Source organism: Ylistrum balloti, unplaced genomic scaffold (genome assembly GCF_031769215.1).
Source record: "Ylistrum balloti isolate Yb309-2 unplaced genomic scaffold, AGI_CSIRO_Ybal_v1 Utg369856, whole genome shotgun sequence".
NCBI classification, from domain to species: Eukaryota; Metazoa; Mollusca; class Bivalvia; order Pectinida; family Pectinidae; genus Ylistrum; species Ylistrum balloti.
The window spans coordinates 1,621,732-1,645,383 of NW_026782006.1; the positions used below are offsets into that span (position 1 = coordinate 1,621,732).

General features: G+C 35.8%; 1 protein-coding gene across 1 annotated transcript; it reads right to left on the reverse strand.

Annotated features, from left to right (window-relative positions):
- Positions 1 to 926: 926 nt before the first annotated feature.
- Positions 927 to 14,892, reverse strand: LOC132545748 (transmembrane protein 39A-B-like). Its single transcript, XM_060209436.1, has 8 exons — positions 14,759 to 14,892; positions 14,012 to 14,222; positions 13,669 to 13,752; positions 12,966 to 13,120; positions 11,076 to 11,364; positions 7,130 to 7,314; positions 4,955 to 5,075; positions 927 to 2,189 (listed from the first exon to the last, which is right to left on the reverse strand). The coding sequence occupies exons 1-8, from the start codon at positions 14,851 to 14,853 to the stop codon at positions 1,965 to 1,967; spliced, it is 1,365 nt and encodes a 454-aa protein (XP_060065419.1). The 5' UTR covers positions 14,854 to 14,892; the 3' UTR covers positions 927 to 1,964.
- Positions 14,893 to 23,652: the final 8,760 nt, after the last annotated feature.

Here is a 23,652-nt window from a genome sequence, read left to right on the forward strand (position 1 = left end):
CTGTGGCTAGGATTACATAAAACTACTGCATTCAGGACTTCACAAATTTTCAACAGACAGCAGAAGCTTAATTGAAATGCTATTTTCAAGATAATGGCCATGGCAGTCATTTTGGATTTCACCAACACTTGGTAAAGATCGTCCGAAGATCATTCCAGACAAGAATGGGCCAACTGTCACAGCTGGAACTCGGAAATAGGTAGAACATGCGTGTTGTTCAGGAAGACCATCATTGCTCGACCATGTTTAAAAAAAGAATACAATAGTAGCCATGTCAAAATTTGAACTTTGTAAACATCCTGTCCTTAACATCCTCACCATTGATCAATCTAGTGAAACTGGAGAAGTTGAGAATGCGCTTTTCAAGAAGGAAGCACTTTGGAGGATAGTTCGACCCGCAAGTAGCAGCACTTACTTAAAATCATGTTAGGACCATTCCAGAAACCCTCAACAAAAGTTTGGTATGTTTAATTCTGAGCTCGATAGAACGTATGGCGATAGAACGAATGGCGGACGACGAGACAAAATACAATGGTCATCCAGACCCTGCAGATCAGAAGATTTAGATATATCCAATAATGAAATATCCTTAACTTCAGTTAGATTCATTTTTCATATCATCGTGTCTACCTGCGATGGTTTCTTCAAAACACTTCGAACAGTCTGTTTCATATGATAATTTACACTCACATACAAGTCCAGCTGATTTTTAAACTGCTTGCTAAATTAGGATGTGCTAAATACAGGAAATGTCTTATTGTAAACTTCCAAATCTGTTTCTGTATGTGGTCTCATTAAACTACACCGATTGTTCACCGTGTGTATGTAACATTCTATAATCAATTATAATTCAATTAATCTTCTAATCCAACCAAGTAAATGTTATAGTATTACACATGTTTTAACAGATACCAGACCAGAGAGAATTGTGGCAAAATGGCTTTATTACAACATAAAATATACAATGTTTTACTGGCATGCTCAGCATGTATAACTGTAGGTAAATCTTCCATAAAACACTGACATATATAAGACCAAACATCTCCATAACATTCATGTACCAAGATTGTTCAAGCCTTTATACTGATCATATCATGTTTGTAAGAACAATTATGCAAGCTTACCATGGATAACACTTTCCAACCTACAGTGATTAAGATATGTATGTCTAGACCAACTTATGGGAGAAGAAATCAACGGAATTGTCATTTAAAGCAATAAATTATCACAGAAGTAAAATAAACGTATCAACCCAAACTACGAACTTATCACAGAAATCTGCTTTAATCAAAACACAGTTTTTTTCTGTGTACTCTCTTTTGCCAATACAGTAAATAAGATATTTTTAAAGGTAACCTTTCTCATGCACTGCATAAAATGAACATAATTATGGTCAGTGCTGATCTTATAAGCTTGACAATCATTGGTCCAAACAACATCTTTTTTTCTATCTCGGTATAAATAACTATAGCATAAAAACGAAACCAAGCATGGATTTCAAAATGATTCAAACTTAAAATATTTTATCTGTTCTTTGATTTTTAATCATCGTCTCATACGACAAAATTGTACTTAAGAAAAACAGACTTGCTTAAGGCTGAAATTTTGAATGTTTTGGTATGTATCTGCCTAAAACTCCAACAATACATCACATTTGGTAAAACTTTGCATTGACCATGACTACTAACTCTTTGTATTATAAAATCATGGATTTTCTCATGTTTTGCTCTTTTGCTAGTCTATTTCTGTTTTATGAATGAAACATTTTAAAAATGAGAATATCATTTTCATTATAAACATCCTCCTTCAAAATCAGTGAAATAATTTTGTTTTTGATGTTATGCACTTGGATTCAATGAGCAGTACTTGTATAGTCCAAGGCCAGATGATCTGGTTCCATATCGTGTAAATGTATTATATCAGTAATCACTCACGGTTTGCTGATAAAGTATATACAATAAATTTTAAAACTGTTCTGAACTGTTCTCCTCACGGTATGTTTTAGAAAGTATAATTCTGTCCCGCAGAAGCTTGAATAAGGTGTAGTAATTACAGAAGAGAACAAGCGCTATGGAGACTATATGATTCCACTCTGTGCTCTGTATGAGACAAAAGAACTGGTATCCAACTAGAAGCCAGGTGAGTACCAGTAGCCAGTTCACCACACGCATTGGCTGGTGGAATAAAAACTGAAATTCAGAACAAAAAGCAACTTTTAGCACGTAGATTAATAAAATGTGTGAAAGTGTGACCTCCATTTCCATTCAAGGTTCATCATATGATGCGTAACATATCATTTAAGTATAATTCCTGTCAGTGGTAGGTTTTATATTTCGTGTTAGGTGAAAATAGTGTATTTCATACTTTCATAGGTTTTTAAATATATACAGTGGTTAACATTGGATAAAAATATAAATTAGGGACTAACATGATATTTATACATTTCTCACATGACTGGTGATTTGCAAACAACATTACCCACATGGCTGGTGATTTACATACAACATTACCCACATGACTGGTGATTTACATACAACATTACCCACATGGCTGGTGATTTACATACAACATTACCCACATGGCTGGTGATTTACATACAACATTACCCACATGGCTGGTGATTTACATACAACATTACCAACATGACTGGTGATTTACATACAACATTACCCACATGGCTGGTGATTTACATACAACATTACCCACATGGCTGGTGATTTACATACAACATTACCAACATGACTGGTGATTTACATACAACATTACCCACATGGCTGGTGATTTACATACAACATTACCCACATGACTGGTGATTTACATACAACATTACCCACATGGCTGGTGATTTACATACAACATTACCCACATGACTGGTGATTTACATACAACATTACCCACATGACTGGTGATTTACATACAACATTACCCACATGACTGGTGATTTACATACATTACCCACATGGCTGGTGATTTACATACAACATTACCCACATGACTGGTGATTTACATACAACATTACCCACATGGCTGGTGATTTACATACAACATTACCCACATGGCTGGTGATTTACATACAACATTACCCACATGGCTGGTGATTTACATACAACATTACCCACATGGCTGGTGATTTACATACAACATTACCCACATGACTGGTGATTTACATACATTACCCACATGACTGGTGATTTACATACAACATTACCCACATGGCTGGTGATTTACATACAACATTACCCACATGGCTGGTGATTTACATACATTACCCACATTGCTGGTGATTTACATACAACATTACCCACATGACTGGTGATTTACATACAACATTACCCACATGGCTGGTGATTTACATACAACATTACCCACATGATTGGTGATTTACATACATTACCCACATGGCTGGTGATTTACATACAACATTACCCACATGACTGGTGATTTACATACAACATTACCCACATGATTGGTGATTTACATACAACATTACCCACATGACTGGTGATTTACATACAACATTACCCACATGGCTGGTGATTTACATACAACATTACCCACATGGCTGGTGATTTACATACAACATTACCCACATGACTGGTGTTTTACATACAACATTACCCACATGGCTGGTGATTTACATACATTTCTCACATGACTGGTGATTTGCAAACAACATTACCCACATGGCTGGTGATTTACATACAACATTACCCACATGGCTGGTGATTTACATACAACATTACCCACATGACTGGTGATTTACATACAACATTACCCACATGGCTGGTGATTTACATACAACATTACCCACATGACTGGTGATTTACATACAACATTACCCACATGGCTGGTGATTTACATACAACATTACCCACATGACTGGTGATTTACATACATTACCCACATGACTGGTGATTTACATACATTACCCACATGGCTGGTGATTTACATACAACATTACCCACATGGCTGGTGATTTACATACATTACCCACATTGCTGGTGATTTACATACAACATTACCCACATGACTGGTGATTTACATACAACATTACCCACATGGCTGGTGATTTACATACAACATTACCCACATGATTGGTGATTTACATACATTACCCACATGGCTGGTGATTTACATACAACATTACCCACATGACTGGTGATTTACATACAACATTACCCACATGATTGGTGATTTACATACAACATTACCCACATGACTGGTGATTTACATACAACATTACCCACATGGCTGGTGATTTACATACAACATTACCCACATGGCTGGTGATTTACATACAACATTACCCACATGACTGGTGATTTACATACAACATTACCCACATGGCTGGTGATTTACATACATTTCTCACATGACTGGTGATTTGCAAACAACATTACCCACATGGCTGGTGATTTACATACAACATTACCCACATGGCTGGTGATTTACATACAACATTACCCACATGACTGGTGATTTACATACAACATTACCCACATGGCTGGTGATTTACATACAACATTACCCACATGACTGGTGATTTACATACAACATTACCCACATGACTGGTGATTTACATACAACATTACCCACATGGCTGGTGATTTACATACAACATTACCCACATGGCTGGTGATTTACATACAACATTACCCACATGACTGGTGATTTACATACAACATTACCCACATGGCTGGTGATTTACATACAACATTACCCACATGACTGGTGATTTACATACAACATTACCCACATGGCTGATGATTTACATACAACATTACTCACATGGCTGGTGATTTACATACAACATTACCCACATGACTGGTGATTTACATACATTACCCACATTGCTGGTGATTTACATACAACAAAACAATCCGGAGTATATATCTGATATAAACTGGCTGAGAAAATTGTCACCCTCGACTCTTCATGTTTTTTAAATACTTACATAAAATCGACCATGCATTGTATTTCCTGGTTCAGCTGTCACATTTATACCCTCAGCCTTAAATAAACCACGCACATGTTTTACAAGGGCACCTTGTGGCCAAACGGTCAGCTCAGACCACCTGTAAACAGTAACAAAGTCTAGAAATGAGAGAAGGATATTTGTAATTTCATTTGTTACAACTACTTTGATGCTTTTTTGTGAGTTTGCTGTCTTGGCACACCCAGACTAAAACAACTGTCATATTACTTGCAGAGATGTTACTTTATTTTTTTTTCTATATGTGAAATATTGTGGAATGTGATATGTACATGTACAAGACCACTGAATAGCTGATATTTAGAGGTAATTTTTCTTCACACTTTCTCCTTTTTAAATCTCTCAGTGATTTTATTGCAGGTTTCTAAATATTGTTTTCTAAAATAGATTTTACATTGCATGTCTACCTATTCATCAATGCATTGACCATATTTTCAAAATGTGTTTATTTTGAATGAACTGAAGTAAATGTGATTAATCTATGATGGAGCAATAAATTCAAAGCTCTGACTAATAGGTCAACAGAAGTAAATGTGATTGATCTATGATGGAGCAATAAATTCAAAGCTCTGACTAATAGGTCAACAGAAGTAAATGTGATTGATCTATGATGGAGCAATAAACTCAAAGCTCTGACTAATAGGTCAACAGAAGTAAATGTGATTGATCTATGATGGAGCAATAAACTCGAAGCTCTGACTAATAGGTCAACAGAAGTAAATGTGATTGGTCTATGATGGAGCAATAAACTCAAAGCTCTGACTAATAGGTCAACAGAAGTAAATGTGATTGATCTATGATGGAGCAATAAACTCAAAGCTCTGACTAATAGGTCAACAGAAGTAAATGCGATTAATCTATGATGGAGCAATAAATTCAAAGCTCTGACTAATAGGTCAACAGAAGTAAATGTGATTGATCTATGATGGAGCAATAAACTCAAAGCTCTCATTAATAGGTCAACAGAAGTAAATGTGATTGATCTATGATGGAGCAATAAACTCAGAGCTCTGACTAATAGGTCAACAGAAGTAAATGTGATTGATCTATGATGGAGCAATAAACTCAGAGCTCTGACTAATAGGTCAACAGAAGTAAATGTGATTGATCTATGATGGAGCAATAAACTCAGAGCTCTGACTAATAGGTCAACAGAAGTAAATGTGATTGATCTATGATGGAGCAATAAACTCAGAGCTCTGACTAATAGGTCAACAGAAGTAAATGTGATTGATCTATGATGGAGCAATAAACTCAGAGCTCTGACTAATAGGTCAACAGAAGTAAATGTGATTGATCTATGATGGAGCAATAAACTCAGAGCTCTGACTAATAGGTCAACAGAAGTAAATGTGATTGATCTATGATGGAGCAATAAACTCAGAGCTCTGACTAATAGGTCAACAGAAGTAAATGTGATTGATCTATGATGGAGCAATAAACTCAGAGCTCTGACTAATAGGTCAACAGAAGTAAATGTGATTGATCTATGATGGAGCAATAAACTCAGAGCTCTGACTAATAGGTCAACAGAAGTAAATGTGATTGATCTATGATGGAGCAATAAACTCAGAGCTCTGAATAATAGGTCAACAGAAGTAAATGTGATTGATCTATGATGGAGCAATAAACTCAAAGCTCTGACTAATAGGTCAACAGAAGTAAATGTGATTGATCTATAATGGAGCAATAAACTCAGAGCTCTGACTACTAGGTCAGCTTCCATTAAAATGTCAGATCTACAGTAAAGACCATTCATAATCTTAAAAGTCCTAGGTACAATGTCTTAAAAAGAACATTTTTCTTTTTTATTGGAGGTAAAAAATACATATCTGATTGATCATCTCCTTGATTATCATCATATACATGTAGTAATCACCAGTCTAAGAATCTTAGTGCTAAAAGTACTGAAGTTAAAGCAGTCAGATAAAATTGTAAACAACACCTGATCCCCAAAGTACTGGCAGTGAGATGTAAAGAGCTTTTCTCAGAACTGCTATTTGATATTCTGTTCAATAACTGTTTAGAGAATTTATCTCATGTTTTTGTCTACGTAGTCCAAGTAGGCTTAAACACCCAAAATGAATTAACTTTCTTTTACAACGGATTTAATCTTGATCAATTAAAAACACTTACGCATTGTAAGGCACATGTGCATGTCTGCCTTCGACCTTCTGCCAGCGTCCGAGGTGTAGAGCAGATTTATGGAGCAGGTCCAGGTATTTAGGGGGAAGGAAGTGTACAATCAACATAAGGAATACGCTAAGCCATGTCATACAGACGTGTTGTCCTACCCACCAGGTGTCGTAGTATAGGGTGTTCTGTAATACATAGATAGGACATAGACACAAAGCCATGTCATACAGACGTGTTGTCCTACCCACCAGGTGTCGTAGTATAGAACTTTATGTTATGTATGACACACTTTACGGTTTAAACAGCATTTAAACAAAAAGTCTTATCACTATCTCACACATTAATGATCAGTTTACACAAAAAAGAACAAAGATATCTGCATCAAAATCAAAATGTATAGCGATGTCAGACTTGTGGGGTGATGAATTTTGTCATAGTAACATCAATATGTATGTTTAACTACAGTAAAATACAGAAGTACCTTAAAATCCAGTCTGCAGTATAGAAGATTGGAAGCTTACAGCATATATTTGCAGACTGACAACTAATCACCTGTCAATACTTGGCCTGGATCCCAATAAACTTTCCATCAATTATTATTCATTCAAATGAAATCTATAAATCACACCTTCCAACTGTGTCCACATCATATTTTTGCCTTCATAGACCAAAGTATGCTGGTGAGTTATAAATGAATATATGCATGTCTGAATAAGGAACATCAACTTTAATTTGATATTTCTCAATAAAGTTTGAATCATTTGACAGTTGGTATACTATTATCACTACTCCCAAGTGCACAACCTATCTATGGAATGTGATCCATCATATTTTAGCGAACACTTATCAAAGATGTAAATGTATTCAGCATGCAAGAGTGTATTGCCATTTCAAACAAGAGGTTTACAGGCCTTCATGGTCATCTGACTATACTATACAGGGTTTTCCATAATTCTGTAAGTAGTAGGCTGTGTAGTGAAAGTAGGAGGCTGGCCTGCTGTGTAATTGTAGTTGTGTACGGAACATTATTACGGAACTGGATTGGTGTAGGCGGCCAAATGATCAAAGTAGCCGGTCAAATTGGCCGGCAACCAGCTTTTATGGAAAACCCTGCTATACATACAACTACAGCTTACATAGAGGACATTGGTTGGTCAATAAAAACAATTTTTGCAAATTGAAATCATATTCTTTATACATGCACTACAGAAATGTCATTATGCCAGACATATTGCTTGTTGTAAAAACATGCTACAGACCCAACATCAAGACCCTTGGCCTTTTGGTTATTGAAAAGAAGTCACTTGAATTGAAAATTTACGCATGGCGGACAGCGGGCGATGGTGGATGAAACACAGTGGCTATAGCTCATCCTGACCCTTCGGGTCAGATGACCTAATAAAAATTATCATGTTTTTTTTCTACAGAAAACAAAAAAGTACAATGAAATCAATTTGACAGGAAATTCAATTCACATGCAAGCACAAGATAGAAAACAAAAATTTAACTTCCACCTAAAATCTACACGGAGTATTGCTTGGTTTATCCGAGGTGGGGTCGCCCTGAAGTACTTGGTGGCTGTATCACTTTACAACAAATCCAAGGCTTGTCACATGTTATCCAGAACAATCTGGGTCAAGTGTCTTGTCCAAGATCACAACCACATTAACTCAAACCAGTCTGTTTCTCAGCTCCACATAAAATACACAAACCACAACAGGTTGAGAGCTTCCACACACATACCTGGAATCTTTACCTGAAATTATGCAGACCAACACCCTACTGACCGAATTCATGTCTGTTACAGTCTCTCTCACTTATACATATATAGTGAATTCTTTAACTATTAAAGATAATTTTATAACTAATGTGATTTCTATAATAGAGTAAATTCCATGTCTGATACAGTCCCTAACTCTAACCCTTACCCTAAACATAAATATGGTGAATTCTTTAACGATTAAAGATAATTTTATAACTAATGTGATTTCTATAATAGAGTAAATGACTGGTACAGTGAATTATGTTTCTGAGGTTGATACATCTTAACCTGACGTAGTGAATTCCTATTACAGACAAATCTATATTTCTTGTAGTAAATGGAAACACCTTTTCATCATCATGTAGGTAAAACATAAAAAAACACCAGGAGTTGTGGAATATTGCCATAAAAATGAGATTACTTTTTATCATTGATGAGCTGACCAACAATGGTGAAACATTTTCATGTACAATTTATACTGATAACTGTTTTTTTATTTCTGTTTTTAACTTGCAACAATACCGAAAACTGACGCAAACCAAAACCTGGTCAGTTTAGAACTTCATTTTATGATACTTTATATTTGTATGTACTAAGCGTGAAATATAATATGAATCCTGTTGATCTGACATTGATTCAGAAAGGGATGTGATGTAAAACAAGAACTCTTCCAAATGTTTTAATCAATAAAACATAACTTCACGTCCAGTTAAAACCTAAGAGAAGAAATATCAGAAAAGACCAATAACTCTTCCAAAAATTGTCAAAGAAAATGTCATTCAAGAGAGCACTACTTTATATCCTGACTATGTACCCTTCTAATATAAAAGTGGTCAAAAACTCAGAGAGATCATTGGATGAAACTAAAGCTTTGAACAAAACAAAAGGAAATTTTTTGTAAAATATAGAACTCTATTTCATGGTGATTAAGCCAACCAAGTCTCATAAAAATTGGTTAAAATAACAGAGAAGCTCTCTGGACAAACAGAAGTTTTGATGGACAAATTCATGGAAGGATGCACAAAGCAGCAAGTATACTCCTCTGAAATTATACAGGAGCATAACTAGAACTGGAACCTTGAGTAACTACTAAAACAATATACTGTATCAAACAAATACAAAATAATTACACAAATACCTTAAGTAATCACAAGATTTGTACACTGAAAAAACTGTTTAAACACAAGTCTAAGACAATTTACAACAGAGCTATGGTGTAGCAATCACAACATCCATATTATAATCACTTACCCAGCAGGTGTCACAATGGTTTTGGACATGCTAACGGAAGGTTAGTTTTAAAAAGCATAATATTATATAAATATATGTGGCGTACAAGAAAACACTGTTCATAAGACCTTGTTCATATGTTTAAGTATAAGAAGACACAAAAATTTCAAGACATACAGTTTAGAATGTGACCTATTATGCAAGAAATACTTAAAACACAGGGACAAACAATCATATTTTTTCATTATTTGGCATATACTTTATCTGATGCTATAATTAGATACTGACAGGTGTTATTCACTTTATCTTGGACAATTCCTTTCATCATTAACAAAAAACCTTCTAATTTTGTTTTGAAAATCAAAGCCATTTAATATCAATAAGTTCAGATAGGCATCGATAGACTAAATCATTAAGTTATACGACAAGAATTGATGACTATAAAATCAGTCTTTTTGTGCATCTGATAATAAAAGCTTCCAAATCTATATCACGGAGAAATTCTTCTAGCCGGAGGGAAAAATGTTAAGATCAGAGGATTTCTTCCTAAAAAGATATCCAGCTTGGAGAAGGAATGAATAGATGAGACAGTTTCCCTTCTAAAGTGAAAATTCACCACCAACAGTCATTAATTTATCCTCCATAGACCCCAGAATATAGCATAAATATTTCAATATTCATAAGGATATTGTATCCAAGAGGAAATAGAGCATACAATTTCGAAAAAAAAAGAAAACAAGTCCAGTAATTTAATCTATAAAAGTTGCAGACATGCTGTGTAAAGCTACATGGTTTTGTATTACAATGTTATTAATGGTCGTGCATGTAACTGGTAATGTATAAGATAGATACAACACAAACTCGCCATACATTATAGTTCATTACATTGTAGAGTATGTCGTGAAATGTGTTGTTGCACAGTCAGTGCCATATGATCATATATCACATTCTTACCTGGGCAAAACAGAGGGGCACAAATGTCATGTAGTATGCTGTTAATAAGGAGTTGAATAAAACTTGTTTAATTCTGCCATTGAAGTCGTTTTTGAAGGTTTCTACTTCCGACCTGATGACATCTGGGGTGAGGACACAGCTATGTGTGAGAAGGGCTTCTGCCTCCAGGGTATCTCGGCCCTTATTTTTCAATGAGCTTGTTTTGTCCTGAACTGGTACTGGCCATACCAAAGACTTATGATACAATGGTTTAATGGAGGGCCCAAACAACAACACATATGTTACAATTCTGTTAAAAAAAGAGAGAACAGTTTTGAATCAGCAAATATTTATATACTGTATCAGGTAGTATCACATTAAACATTACCATAATGAAAAAGTGTAATAAGTTATGTTTTCAATAAAGCTTATAAATGTATGGTTATTGGTTCTAAATAGGAAAACAGTAGTGTAAACCCACACAAATTTTCTAACTTAACTTCGGACTCAAAATCATATATTTTAGCAAAATTGGGAACAATCTTCATCATTTCACAGCCATATATTTGTTGACCTCAAATAGGTAACATTTTAGTGTTAGTAGTTTTGCCTTAACTGCTCTTGTAATTTATGTTGCAAAAATTTGAATTTTTAACTAACCACAGGTTACTGCTGTCTAATCTTTGAGCAACTGAGGCCAGACAGAAATAACATGAATACCTGGTGTAGATCAATAGGGATTAACACTAATTCACAATACACTTACTTTGTACCATATCTCATCGCTATACAACATTGTTTTATACATTAAAGACATCACTTAATTTAATCTTATTACAGTACTGTTAACACAACTTTCCTTATTTTCCAATTTCTGATGAAATTCCAAATAATGCATTTTGTCTTCAAATATAAAATTTCTAACAATTCAGTTAATATGTGCTGCTTTTGTTTTCTTTGCACCGATTATAAAAGGAAGGAACAACAACATGTATTTATCCTAAATATCAACTTGACAAGTAATGTCAATTATTGCAAACATTTTCAGGCCTTATGGCTATCTTCAGATGATTATTAGATACACACAACATAATAAAATCAATATTTAAAATGGCACAGACGGTCTTCTAAATTAGCCCACTAATATCATCAACTACTACACAAAGTCATGAGAAGACTGAACTTATATAGATTTGAAAAATCAACTTTTCTCACTGTCTGGATAAATATATTGAAAACAACTTGTCCAACAAAAAGTTTGATATGCTTATAGATAGCTGTTTGTTGTTTTGATTTCAATGTATATGTATAATAATACTTACACTGCTATTTACAATTCCTTTGACACTTTTTTCAAACAATTATTGCAAGATTAAGTAAAACAGATTAAAGTTGAATACTGAATTTTTCATTTCATAGATTCTTATTACCGGAACAGGCCTTTTACAGTCAATCAATAATACATTTAGGGAACTGTAGAGATCATTCTGATCAGTGTCATTTGAAAACATAGATAAAAAAAAACCATTTTTGAACATGTCAGATCAACCAAGTTACTTAAAGCAGGCAGAGTATTTTTAAAGGTATATTAATTCAGACTTTATTCATTCTCAAGACAAGGTTTTTAGAGGAGTGTATCTAGATGAACATTTTTGTTAAATATCTATTAAAAAGCTTGAAGTTCTTTTAAACAAATTCAACTTCATCTTTTGATGAGAATTACCTTTTCTACAGATCTCAACCAAACTCAAAGATCATGTGAATCCAAACAATAAAACATTCTCTGTAAATGAAAAATATTACAAAGGAAAAAGAATAACCGTAATAGAGTATCTCATAAAATATAGATATTGTTTTTTAACACTCATGCTTCCTCTTTTCTTTGTAAGAATGGTAAAGTTTAATACTTACGGACAACAAAGAAATAGACAGTAGAAAAGTGAATGTTTCACTATGACGTTATACGCTGTATATATTAAGAAAATAGTCACAAGAAACATCAGGACAATCTTCAGTAACTGCACCAGCCAAAATAAAACACTTTTACTGGACCTTGGTCCAAAAACCTGTAATGTAAAATCAAACTTCACTTTTCACTTTATGTTAGATATCTATTCACAGAATATACAATGACTAAAACTTTCTATATTGTTCACCATGCGTTGGCAATCACTGAAGGCCCCAAACAAGTGTGATATTGTATGTATTTTAAATGACCAGTATTATATAAAAATACATCCATAAAATAAAGGATTATTTGTACCAAATTCATCAGTAAACTTTATCAAATATTACACTGGCAATCTTGGTAAACTGCATTCTGTGATTGGTACATCAAATGTCAACAACAGAGGTCATCTTATCATAGGAAAGGATGCAGATTAAATGCTGGTGTAGTTTATACTGGTTGAAATTGCGAAAATCGCTAAAAACCTGCTCTGCAGCTTATACTCGGTGTGGTATATAGGCCATGAAATACCGTAATTACATAACAAACCACCCCCACTAAATTAAGGTAAGAACAGCAACAATCAAAGGAAACATTCAAAAGAATACTTCTGTCATTGCCTTTTCTTTCTTTGTTTGTTTTTTTTAAATAATAAAACATGTTTACCTCTTGAACAAAACACCAAACCAGTCTCCTACTCATAAGGGCACACAAAAACAGCACCAGGTATGGATCAATTAGGTAGAAATTCTGAAGGAAGATATAAAGACAGTCAAAAATAGGTTAATTTCAAATATTTCATACAGCATTTCTAGTACAGCATAAGAAAGGTAGTATCTCTAGCTCTTTCAGCACTAAGTTTTAAATTTTGAAAAATAGAAAAAAAAATAGAAGAGAATGTTTCACAATTTGAATCTCTGTGATCTTGTCCTTGCAAACCTATCAAAAATTAAACTCTCGCTAGGTTGGTAACAAGTCAGCAGTCATGTGCTTCAAACATTTTACTTACAAGGGCATAATTCGCATGGCTGTGAGGAAGCCACCAGACAGTCTTGTACAGGTTAATATACTGAAGTCCCATGACAATCACACCAAACATGTACAACATAGCCTCAAATGAAATGTTGCTGTCTCCAGGGATCTCTGGCAAATGTGAATGCTTTGGTAGCACCACCATTGATGCTAAGGGAATCATATTGGTATCTCTCTCCTCTATACTACTGGAAAATTAATTTGAGTGACATTTAAATACAACTGTGAACATAAATATACTTTATTGTATTAAATAAATGCTTACAGATTTTTGAACCAATTCTCTCTTACAATACAATGCAATATTGAATTGTATTGTTGATTCTGAATGCAGACTCTGCTGTTTTTAATGTCATATTTCATATAATCATGCCATTGATAACTAATGGTATTAAATAAATTGAAATTTGAAAAAAAAATCATACAGTATAGTGGTTTGATGGAGATGATTTAATTTCCTGGTGATAATGCGAGCTAATTTTAACAATATTTACATTCTGGATTTGATGTTAACATAATCACAAATATACACTTACCCATGATGTATAACTGATAATTATAAAAAACGATTGTTGTGTTTTTTATGATAAATTTTGACATCAACGAATTGAAATAAATCACCTGGTCTGATAAATCAATCAATGAATTAATTTCATGCATACATCAAACGGAACCAATGAGGAATGACAACGTTGACGCGCGAGAATAATTAATTAGTGATCACCTTCCGTTTCCAGTTTTGTGTGTATTATTAGAAAAAGATGATGATTGTATTCTGGATAGTATCCGACGTCCACCAGGCATCGTAGCTGACAACATCCATATAAACTAAACTTTGATCAAAAGCTAACATATTTTTCCATTCTGATTAAATTTGCAACCGGAAGTTTAAAGTCGATTTTAAACCTGAACAAAAGTCAGGTCAGTGTAATCCGGAAATTGTTCCTTCGAAGATGGGGAGAATGGTATGTAAGACAAAATAATGAGACGTCTATGTCTGACAACTATAGGCCTAAAGGACACGTGCGTTAGATGTAGACATTTTGTACAGTACGCTATATTTGAACAATGTTTGTAGTATAAATGACATATTGTGATTAAATCGGCGAAGATACTGTAAACCCGGCTGTGAATATTGATTCGCTTTTAAATTTTGTTCAAAAGCCTCCAGGCGAATAAATGTTCTAGCTGAAGAGTTGAAGCTAGAATCGCGAAAGACAATTTACACCAGAAAAAACAGAATTAGAAACTTTTTTAAGTTGAAACTTTTTACATTTTACAAGGCTCTTCACCATGCTATCTTAAGAATTTTATTCGTGTAAAACCTTCCGATTCATCCTTTCAGATATTCTAAAATTTTAGATCTACAAAGTGGCAAGAGAGTTGTGTATATGTAACGGAGGTCATTATTTATTTCGATGCCTCCGCTAGGAATCGAACCTGAGACCCCTGGCTTACTAGTCTGCACTCAACCAATCGAGCTGAAGAGAAATTCTCTCTAGCCAAGTGGTATATTGCGTCTAGTATTTTACCATGGTCACATATAGTACACATATTTTTAGGCATCGTGCCGCAAGGTGTTTGTAACTCTACCACATGGACAACCTGTCTTCTTTTACTGAATTGTGATGAGGCAGCAGAAAAGCTGACGGATGTGTAGCTTGCTGATAATTTCATCTCTTTCTTGCTTATCTTGTTGTAGGTCACATGTATGCATTATATGTATATCATAGCCTTTGGTTCAAATAGAAATGTTTGAAGTGTTCCTTAGCTTTTTAGTAGATTAGCAACACATTTAATATTAGTGCTGATAATTTATTTTGCTTAATCTAATTTGTTTTGCTTAATCTAATTTATTCTGCTTAATCTTATTTATTTTGCTTAATCTTTGTTTTCTATCCCCATTATCCTTATTAGTCTGTTGTTGTATTGTGTGTATACTCTAATAGGTTTGTTTCTTAGCTATTGTAAGTAATGATGTGTGGCCATACATTATTTTAATGAACCAGTACCGTTCTATATGCTTTTGTATGTGTGTTATCTTGTTGCATGTTGCTTCAAAATGTTTTACAAATGTTTACAGTCGGTTGTAAGCATTAATCTCTACCCACACTTCAACCAGAACGTCCTTCATATCTACCAGCTTTACAACCAGAACGTCCTTCATCTCTACCCACACTACAACCAGATCGTCCTCCATCTCTTCCCACACTACAACCAGAACGTCCTTCATCTCTACAAACATTACAACCAGAACGTCCTTTATCTCTACCCATACTACAACCAGAACGTCCTCCATCTCTACCACCTCATCAACCAGAACGTCCTTTATCTCTACCCACACTAAATCCAGAACGTCCTTCATCTCTACCCACACTACAACCAGAACGTCCTCCATCTCTACCCACACTACAACCAGATCGTCCTCCATCTCTTCCCACACTACAACCAGAACGTCCTTCATCTCTACCCACACTACAACCAGAACGTCCTCCATCTCTACCCACACTACAACCAGATCGTCCTCCATCTCTACCAACACTACAACCAGAACGTCCTTCATCTCTACCCGTACTACAACCAGAACGTCCTTCATCTCTACCCACACTACATACAGAACGTCCTTCATCTCTACACACGCTACAACCAGAACGTCCTTCATTTCTACCCACACTACAACCAGAACGTCCTCCATCTCTACCCACACTACAACCAGAACGTCCTTTATCTCTACCCACACTACAACCAGAACGTCCTTCATCTCTACCCGTACTACAACCAGAACGTCCTTCATCTCTACCCACACTACATACAGAACGTCCTTCATCTCTACACACGCTACAACCAGAACGTCCTTCATTTCTACCCGTACTACAACCAGAACGTCCTTCATCTCTACCCACACTACAACCAGATCGTCCTCCATCTCTTCCCACACTACAACCAGAACGTCCTCCATCTCTACCAGCTCTTCAACAAGAGCGTCCTTTATCTCTACCCACACTACATCCAGAACATCCTTCATCTCTACCCACACTACAACCAGAACGTCCTCCATCTCTTCACACACTACAACCAGAACGTCCTTTATCTCTACCCACACTACCACCAGAATGTCCTTCATCTCTTCACACACTACAACCAGAACGTCCTTTATCTCTACCCACACTACAACCAGAACGTCCTCCTCTCTACCCACACTACATCCAGAACGTCCTTCATCTCTACCCACACTACAACCAGAACGTCCTCCTCTCTACCCACACTACATCCAGAACGTCCTTCATCTCTACCCACACTTCAACCAGAACGTCCTTTATCTCTACCCACACTACAACCAGAACGTCCTCCTCTCTACCCACACTACATCCAGATCGTCCTCCATCTCTACCCACACTACAACCAGAACGTCCTTTATCTCTACCCACACTACAACCAAAACGTCCTTCATCTCTACCCGTTCTACAACCAGAACGTCCTTCATGTCTACCCACACTATAACCAGAACGTCCTTCATCTTTACCCACACTACAACCAGATCGTCCTTCATCTCTACCCACACTACAACCAGAACGTCCTTCATGTCTACCCATACTACATCCAGAACGTCCTTCATGTCTACCCACACTATAACCAGAACGTCCTTCATCTCTACCCACACTACATCCAGAACGTCCTTCATGTCTACCCACACTACATCCAGAACGATCTTCATCTCTACCCACACTACAACCAGAACGTCCTTCATCTCTACCCACACTACAACCAGAACGTCTTTCATCTCTACCCACACTACAACCAGAACGTCCTTCATCTCTACCAGCTCTACAACCAGAACGTCCTTCATCTCTACCTACACTACAACCAGAACGTCCTTCATCTCTACCCACACTGCAACCAGAACGTCTTTCATCTCTACCAGCTCTACAACCAGAACGTCCTTCAGCTCTACCCACACTACATCCATAAAGTCCTTCATCTCTACCAGCTCTACAACCAGAACGTCCTTCATCTCTTTAGGTTTAGGTTTTGCGCTTTAGGTGTTTGTCCATTTGAAAATCACTTGCCAAGCTAGCACTTCGACATAAACTGACCAAATGACACAGCTGTTGATTACAAAACCTTCACGGAATTAAACTTTTTTACGACAATTGCGAGACAAATTATCAGTTTAGCTCATATCGATAATTCTTAGTGGTCCGGATGGAAGGGCGCGAGGGGTCTTACTGTGTAAGGAACCGGAGTACCCAGGTGTCAAAGAAAACCTTATAGATAATGAATTCATTGACATTATTGACAAGCATGACATAACTTGCCCTAGTGAATGTTAGATATCTGGTAAGTAATATAGAGGACCTTGATGATTATTGCAAGTATGTTTCCCTCTTTAAACAGGAAGAGGAGATGGAATGGTCATCAAAACCATTTTAAGAATAGGTTATCATTAATAAGAAATGTTAAAGACAGTATAATTTGGGTAAAAGTACGCCAGAATGAAAATTATATTCACATTGCTTTCTGTTACTTTCCTCCAGAAAATGGTGTTTTTTTAACATTAGTACAGAAGAAAATGATTTGTTTCAATGCTTATAAGATTAAAAATCTGTTTATAAAACATGTGGGATTTATAACAGGGAATCTCAATGCTAGACCGGGTCCCCGAGCTGACAGTATAAGTGACAGGGGACCTCAATGCTAGACCGGGTCCCCGAGCTGACAGTATAATTAGTGAAAGGGGAATCTCAATGCTAGACCGGGTCCCCGAGCTGACAGTATAATTAGTGAAAGGGGAATCTCAATGCTAGACCGGGTCCCCGAGCTGACAGTATAAGTGACAGGGGACCTCAATGCTAGACCGGGTCCCCGAGCTGACAGTATAATTAGTGAAAGGGGAATCTCAATGCTAGACCGGGTCCCCGAGCTGACAGTATGACAGTATAATTAGTGAAAGGGGAATCTCAATGCTAGACCGGTACCCCGAGCACACTGTATAATTACAGAAATGGGTATCTCAATGCTAGACCGGGTCCCCGAGCTGACAGTATAAGTGACAGGGGACCTCAATGCTAGACCGGGTCCCCGAGCTGACAGTATAATTAGTGAAAGGGGAATCTCAATGCTAGACCGGGTCCCCGAGTTGACAGTATAATTAGTGAAAGGGGAATCTCAATGCTAGACCGGGTCCCCGAGCTGACAGTATAATTATTGACAGGGGACCTCAATACTAGTCCGGGTCCCCGAGCTGACAGTATAAGTGACAGGGGACCTCAATGCTAGACCGGGTCCCCGAGCTGACAGTATAAGTGACAGGGGACCTCAATGCTAGACCGGGTCCCCGAGCTGACAGTATAATTATTGACAGGGGACCTCAATGCTAGACCGGGTCCCCGAGCTGACAGTATAAGTGACAGGGGACCTCAATGCTAGACCGGGTCCCCGAGCTGACAGTATAATTAGTGACAGGGGACCTCAATGCTAGACCGGGTCCCCAAGCTGACAGTATAAGTGACAGGGGACCTCAATGCTAGACCGGGTCCTCGAGCTGACAGTATAAGTGATACCTCGTGCGATGACGTCTACAATTTACTTCATGTTTTTGATTATCAATATGACGATGATAGCGATTTTATCGAACGTAATGATATGGATAAATCAGTGAATTCTTGTGGTAGAAAATTATACAAATCCACCGGGTTCAGAATAATGAATTGACGACATGCAGATGATCCAGCAGGTAGTTTTCCATTCCTCAATTCTGACGGTACAAGTCTAATTGATTATGTACTTGCTGAATGTGATATTTTTTCTGATGTTACAGCATTTAGTTCTGGTAGTTTTTCAACCACGTCATGTTGTTCAAGTAACGAGAAAGATGTGTTCAAAAAGCAGAACCATGTAAGATGTACCTATCAAAGCTTTAAGTGACTAGAAAATGTTAACGCAATTAGACAAAGTGTTAATGTTCATGATAATCGTTTAATAGATATACTTGCTTTCCCTTTAAATAATAAGGTTGGTGAAGAACAATGTGTAAATCATTTTTGTTCTGTTTTGAATGAAATAAGCTCACCTTTGTGTGAGGTGCACAGTTTTAAATCTTTTCAAGATGATACAGACAAATTAAGAAGAAAACATAAGAAGGAAGACATGGTTCAATCTACAATATAAGGAAAAGTATAAGCTATACAAAAAACGCTTTACATATTTTCAATATGAACAAATCCGGAGTTGGTTACGGTACATTGATAGAGAAATGAAAGGAGTATAAGAAAATGAGGTCGAGACTTAAGAGAGAATGCTGACGTCATGAGGGCGCTATGATGAGTATCTAAGATAGCAAAATCCAAAATTGAAAACTTTTGGCAAACTTTCTCTAGTTAGGTTTTTCAAATACTTTAAAGCATTAAACAATCATGGAAAAAGTATTAACACTTTGTTGCCTACCTTTCCTTAACATTCCCATCAATATTTAGCTCAGTGGCACCGGTTGAACTGGCAATGGCGTCCACCTTGGATTTCAGACATACCCAAAAAATAACAACACTTGGTCAGGACCATCTCAGGATCATTTCATGCATGTTTGAGCTCAATTCCACAACTGGAAATTGAGAAGAAGTTTGAAATAGGTTTTGCACAAGAAAACCATGATTGCGCAATCATGTTACAAAATGTCCTCCCTGGATGCCGTGTCGAAGTTTTGACAAGGTCGGAAAATAACTCTTTGTTGGCTATCTTTCCTTAACATTCCCATCATTATTAGCACAATGGCAACAGTTGAACTGGAGAAGAAGTTTCAAATAAAACGACGGAAGAAGCGGCACAATGGCTATAGGTCATCATGACCCTTGGGGTCAGACGACCTTAAAATGGTATTACTATGATACAAAGCTCGAAATTGAAAACCAATTTCATTACCTTAGTATGCTTTTCAATCGTAATGGAGAATTTCATGTTATCCAAAAACACGTGGCTGATCGAGGGAAAAAGGCATAGTATTCTCTGCAAAGTTAGTCAAAAAATACAAATTTAATACTAAAACACAGATATGTTTTCGACACATTTGTAAATAGTATCTCAAGTTACGGCTCAGAAGATTTCATTTTATTCTTAAATATTTTTCATAACAGTCTTCGAAGTCAACATATTAACCATATTGTTATAGAAGAAAAAGTGTATTCAAATTGACCCCATTTTTAAGTGTCTAAAAATGTAACCTGTTCGGGCAAGCTAGGACATTCCTTAACCTAACAACAGAACAACGTTTCCATATAGCTATGTATCGTAGAGTTTGTACCAAAATGTTTTAATGTCTCTCAATACATCATTGTGTCTACTATCATTATCATGCCAAAAGGGACGAATTATTGTCCATTACTGAAATATAAATTATTGTCCATTACTGAAATATAAATTATTGTCCATTACTGAAATATAAATTATTGTCCATTACTGAAATATAAATTATTGTCCATTACTGAAATATAAATTATTGTCCATTACTGAAATATAAATTATTGTCCATTACTGAAATATAAATTATTGTCCATTATTGAAATATAAATTATTGTCCATAACTCAAATATAAATAATTGACAATTACTACATAAATTATTGTACATTACTGAAATATAAATTATTGTCCATTACTGAAATATAAATTATTGTCCATTACTGAAATATAAATTATTGTGCATTACTGAAATATAAATTATTGTCCATTACTGAAATATAAATTATTGTCCATTACTGAAATATAAATTATTGTCCATTACTGAAATATAAATTATTGTCCATTACTGAAATATAAATTATTGTCCATTACTACATAAATTATTGTCCATTACTACATAAATTATTGTCCATTACTATAATATTAATTATAATCAAGGTAAGTATTAGACTACTTTATTATGTACAATATTTGTAACTATGTACTGTCTTACTGTGTGGAAAGCAGACGGCAATATATGGATGTCTGTTTCCCTTTTAAATGTATTCATGGACTTTTTGATTGTTCGTTTTCAGTAGAAAAGACTGGTATTTTAGTCCCTAGAAGATTTTTACGTTCCTCAGGAATTTTATAATTTGTTTGTTGGCCTAGTAAACTAGGTGGTATATTTAATAGTACTTTTAAATCTCGCTTTAAGGCAATATGTTTTAGATGTTATATGTTTTACGTTACATATCTTTCTCTTTATCTTACTAGTGCTGTTCCCATCTTACAAACTATGTATATGTATGTGATATCTTAACACGCCTTTGTTTCCATTGTTATAAATTCTGTAATTCGGGTCTGTTGAATTGAATTGAAATAAATAAATTATGTCTTCTCTCCGATGCGGTGTAAAACACAAGGAAAATACAGAAGGTGAGAGTGTGTTACCACTGCACCATCCGGCACCTTCACGCCGAATTATAGAACAGAAAATGACAATCCTTATTGGGGACGTCACAATGCAAGATTCAGAACTTGTCAATGAGCTTTGTACAGTAAACACTACAACACCTGATTTCTTAGTATGTGACCCTTGATAGACTACGACTTAGAATACAGTAGGCAACACCGTGACGTCATTGTAGTTCACAAGTTCATGGTTATCGAGTGACTCCGTCAGTCACTTGTCACAGACAATATTGGTTATGATTGTTACACCAAGTTGATTGCCCGTTATGTAACAGACATACAACGAGAAATGTTATTATTTATTCCCAGGAAGACACAAAATATCACATGCTGAAATTGATAAACGATTTTTCAATATTTTTGCATGTAAGCCTTTTATAGATTGTCAGAAAATTGCGGCAAGTACTTTACAAATATCAATACCTCGGCCTCAGCTCATTTCAAAACGGTATACATCCACTTTTTCATCAAGTTTCTCGGCACAGTAACGTATTGGCCTCGTGTTATGGGTCTAAGACAACGATTTGTATGAGGCGATGTATATCCCCTTTACATACCTAATTATATAGGACAGGATTATCGAAGTCTTCCGATGGAAAGATCGTGAATTGTTATGTAAATCTCAAGAGAGGGACCGATTTTATTTCACCACTCAATGTGATGAATTTGGAAGATTTATCTATAAACAGAGTTACACGGGTAAAACTAGTGTTTCCGCGATAAATAACTTTGTCGTCACAAGTTGACGGAAATAGTTACACTTCCTGATCTATTAGCGCCAGTGTTATTGACGTTAGGCTAAGTTATGAACTGTTCTGATCTTATCTTCAACATATAAGTTATATTTTGATTTTATAAAAACGAGCTAGGCTAGACTTAATGACATCTGTCATCAATACCAACTAATGGTGTTCTAGTTTCTGTACTGCCCCGTAGATTAAGTAAACATATTGGTTTGCTTTTTACATAACACTTGTACTAGAATGCGTACTGTCCGTAGTAAACGACACCGAGGGATTTCTCGATAAAGTTCCTCGAAGGCCGTGGTTTTTTTAAAAACTGTTTTACCAAGAAGTTTTTGATTCCAGTCGTAAACTCTCCACACGCATAATGCCTTTTTTTAAAGTAACTTTTTATTGGTTCATATACATAAGATAAAGCGACTCGCTTAGGTTTTATTTAGATGAGATAAGGCCACCAATTAATACAAAACA

Bases quoted from the DNA above. Each gene is read 5' to 3' on its own strand.
- LOC132545748 (XM_060209436.1), bottom strand. From the start codon at position 14,853: ATGTTGTCAGCTACGATGCCTGGTGGACGTCGGATACTATCCAGAATA. The intron at 7,315-11,075 runs GTAAGAATGTGA...TATGTATTACAG, and splicing joins TGCCCCTCTGTTTTGCCCAG to AACACCCTATACTACGACAC. The intron at 2,190-4,954 runs GTAAGTATTTAA...TCTGAATTTCAG, and splicing joins CAATGCATGGTCGATTTTAT to TTTTTATTCCACCAGCCAAT.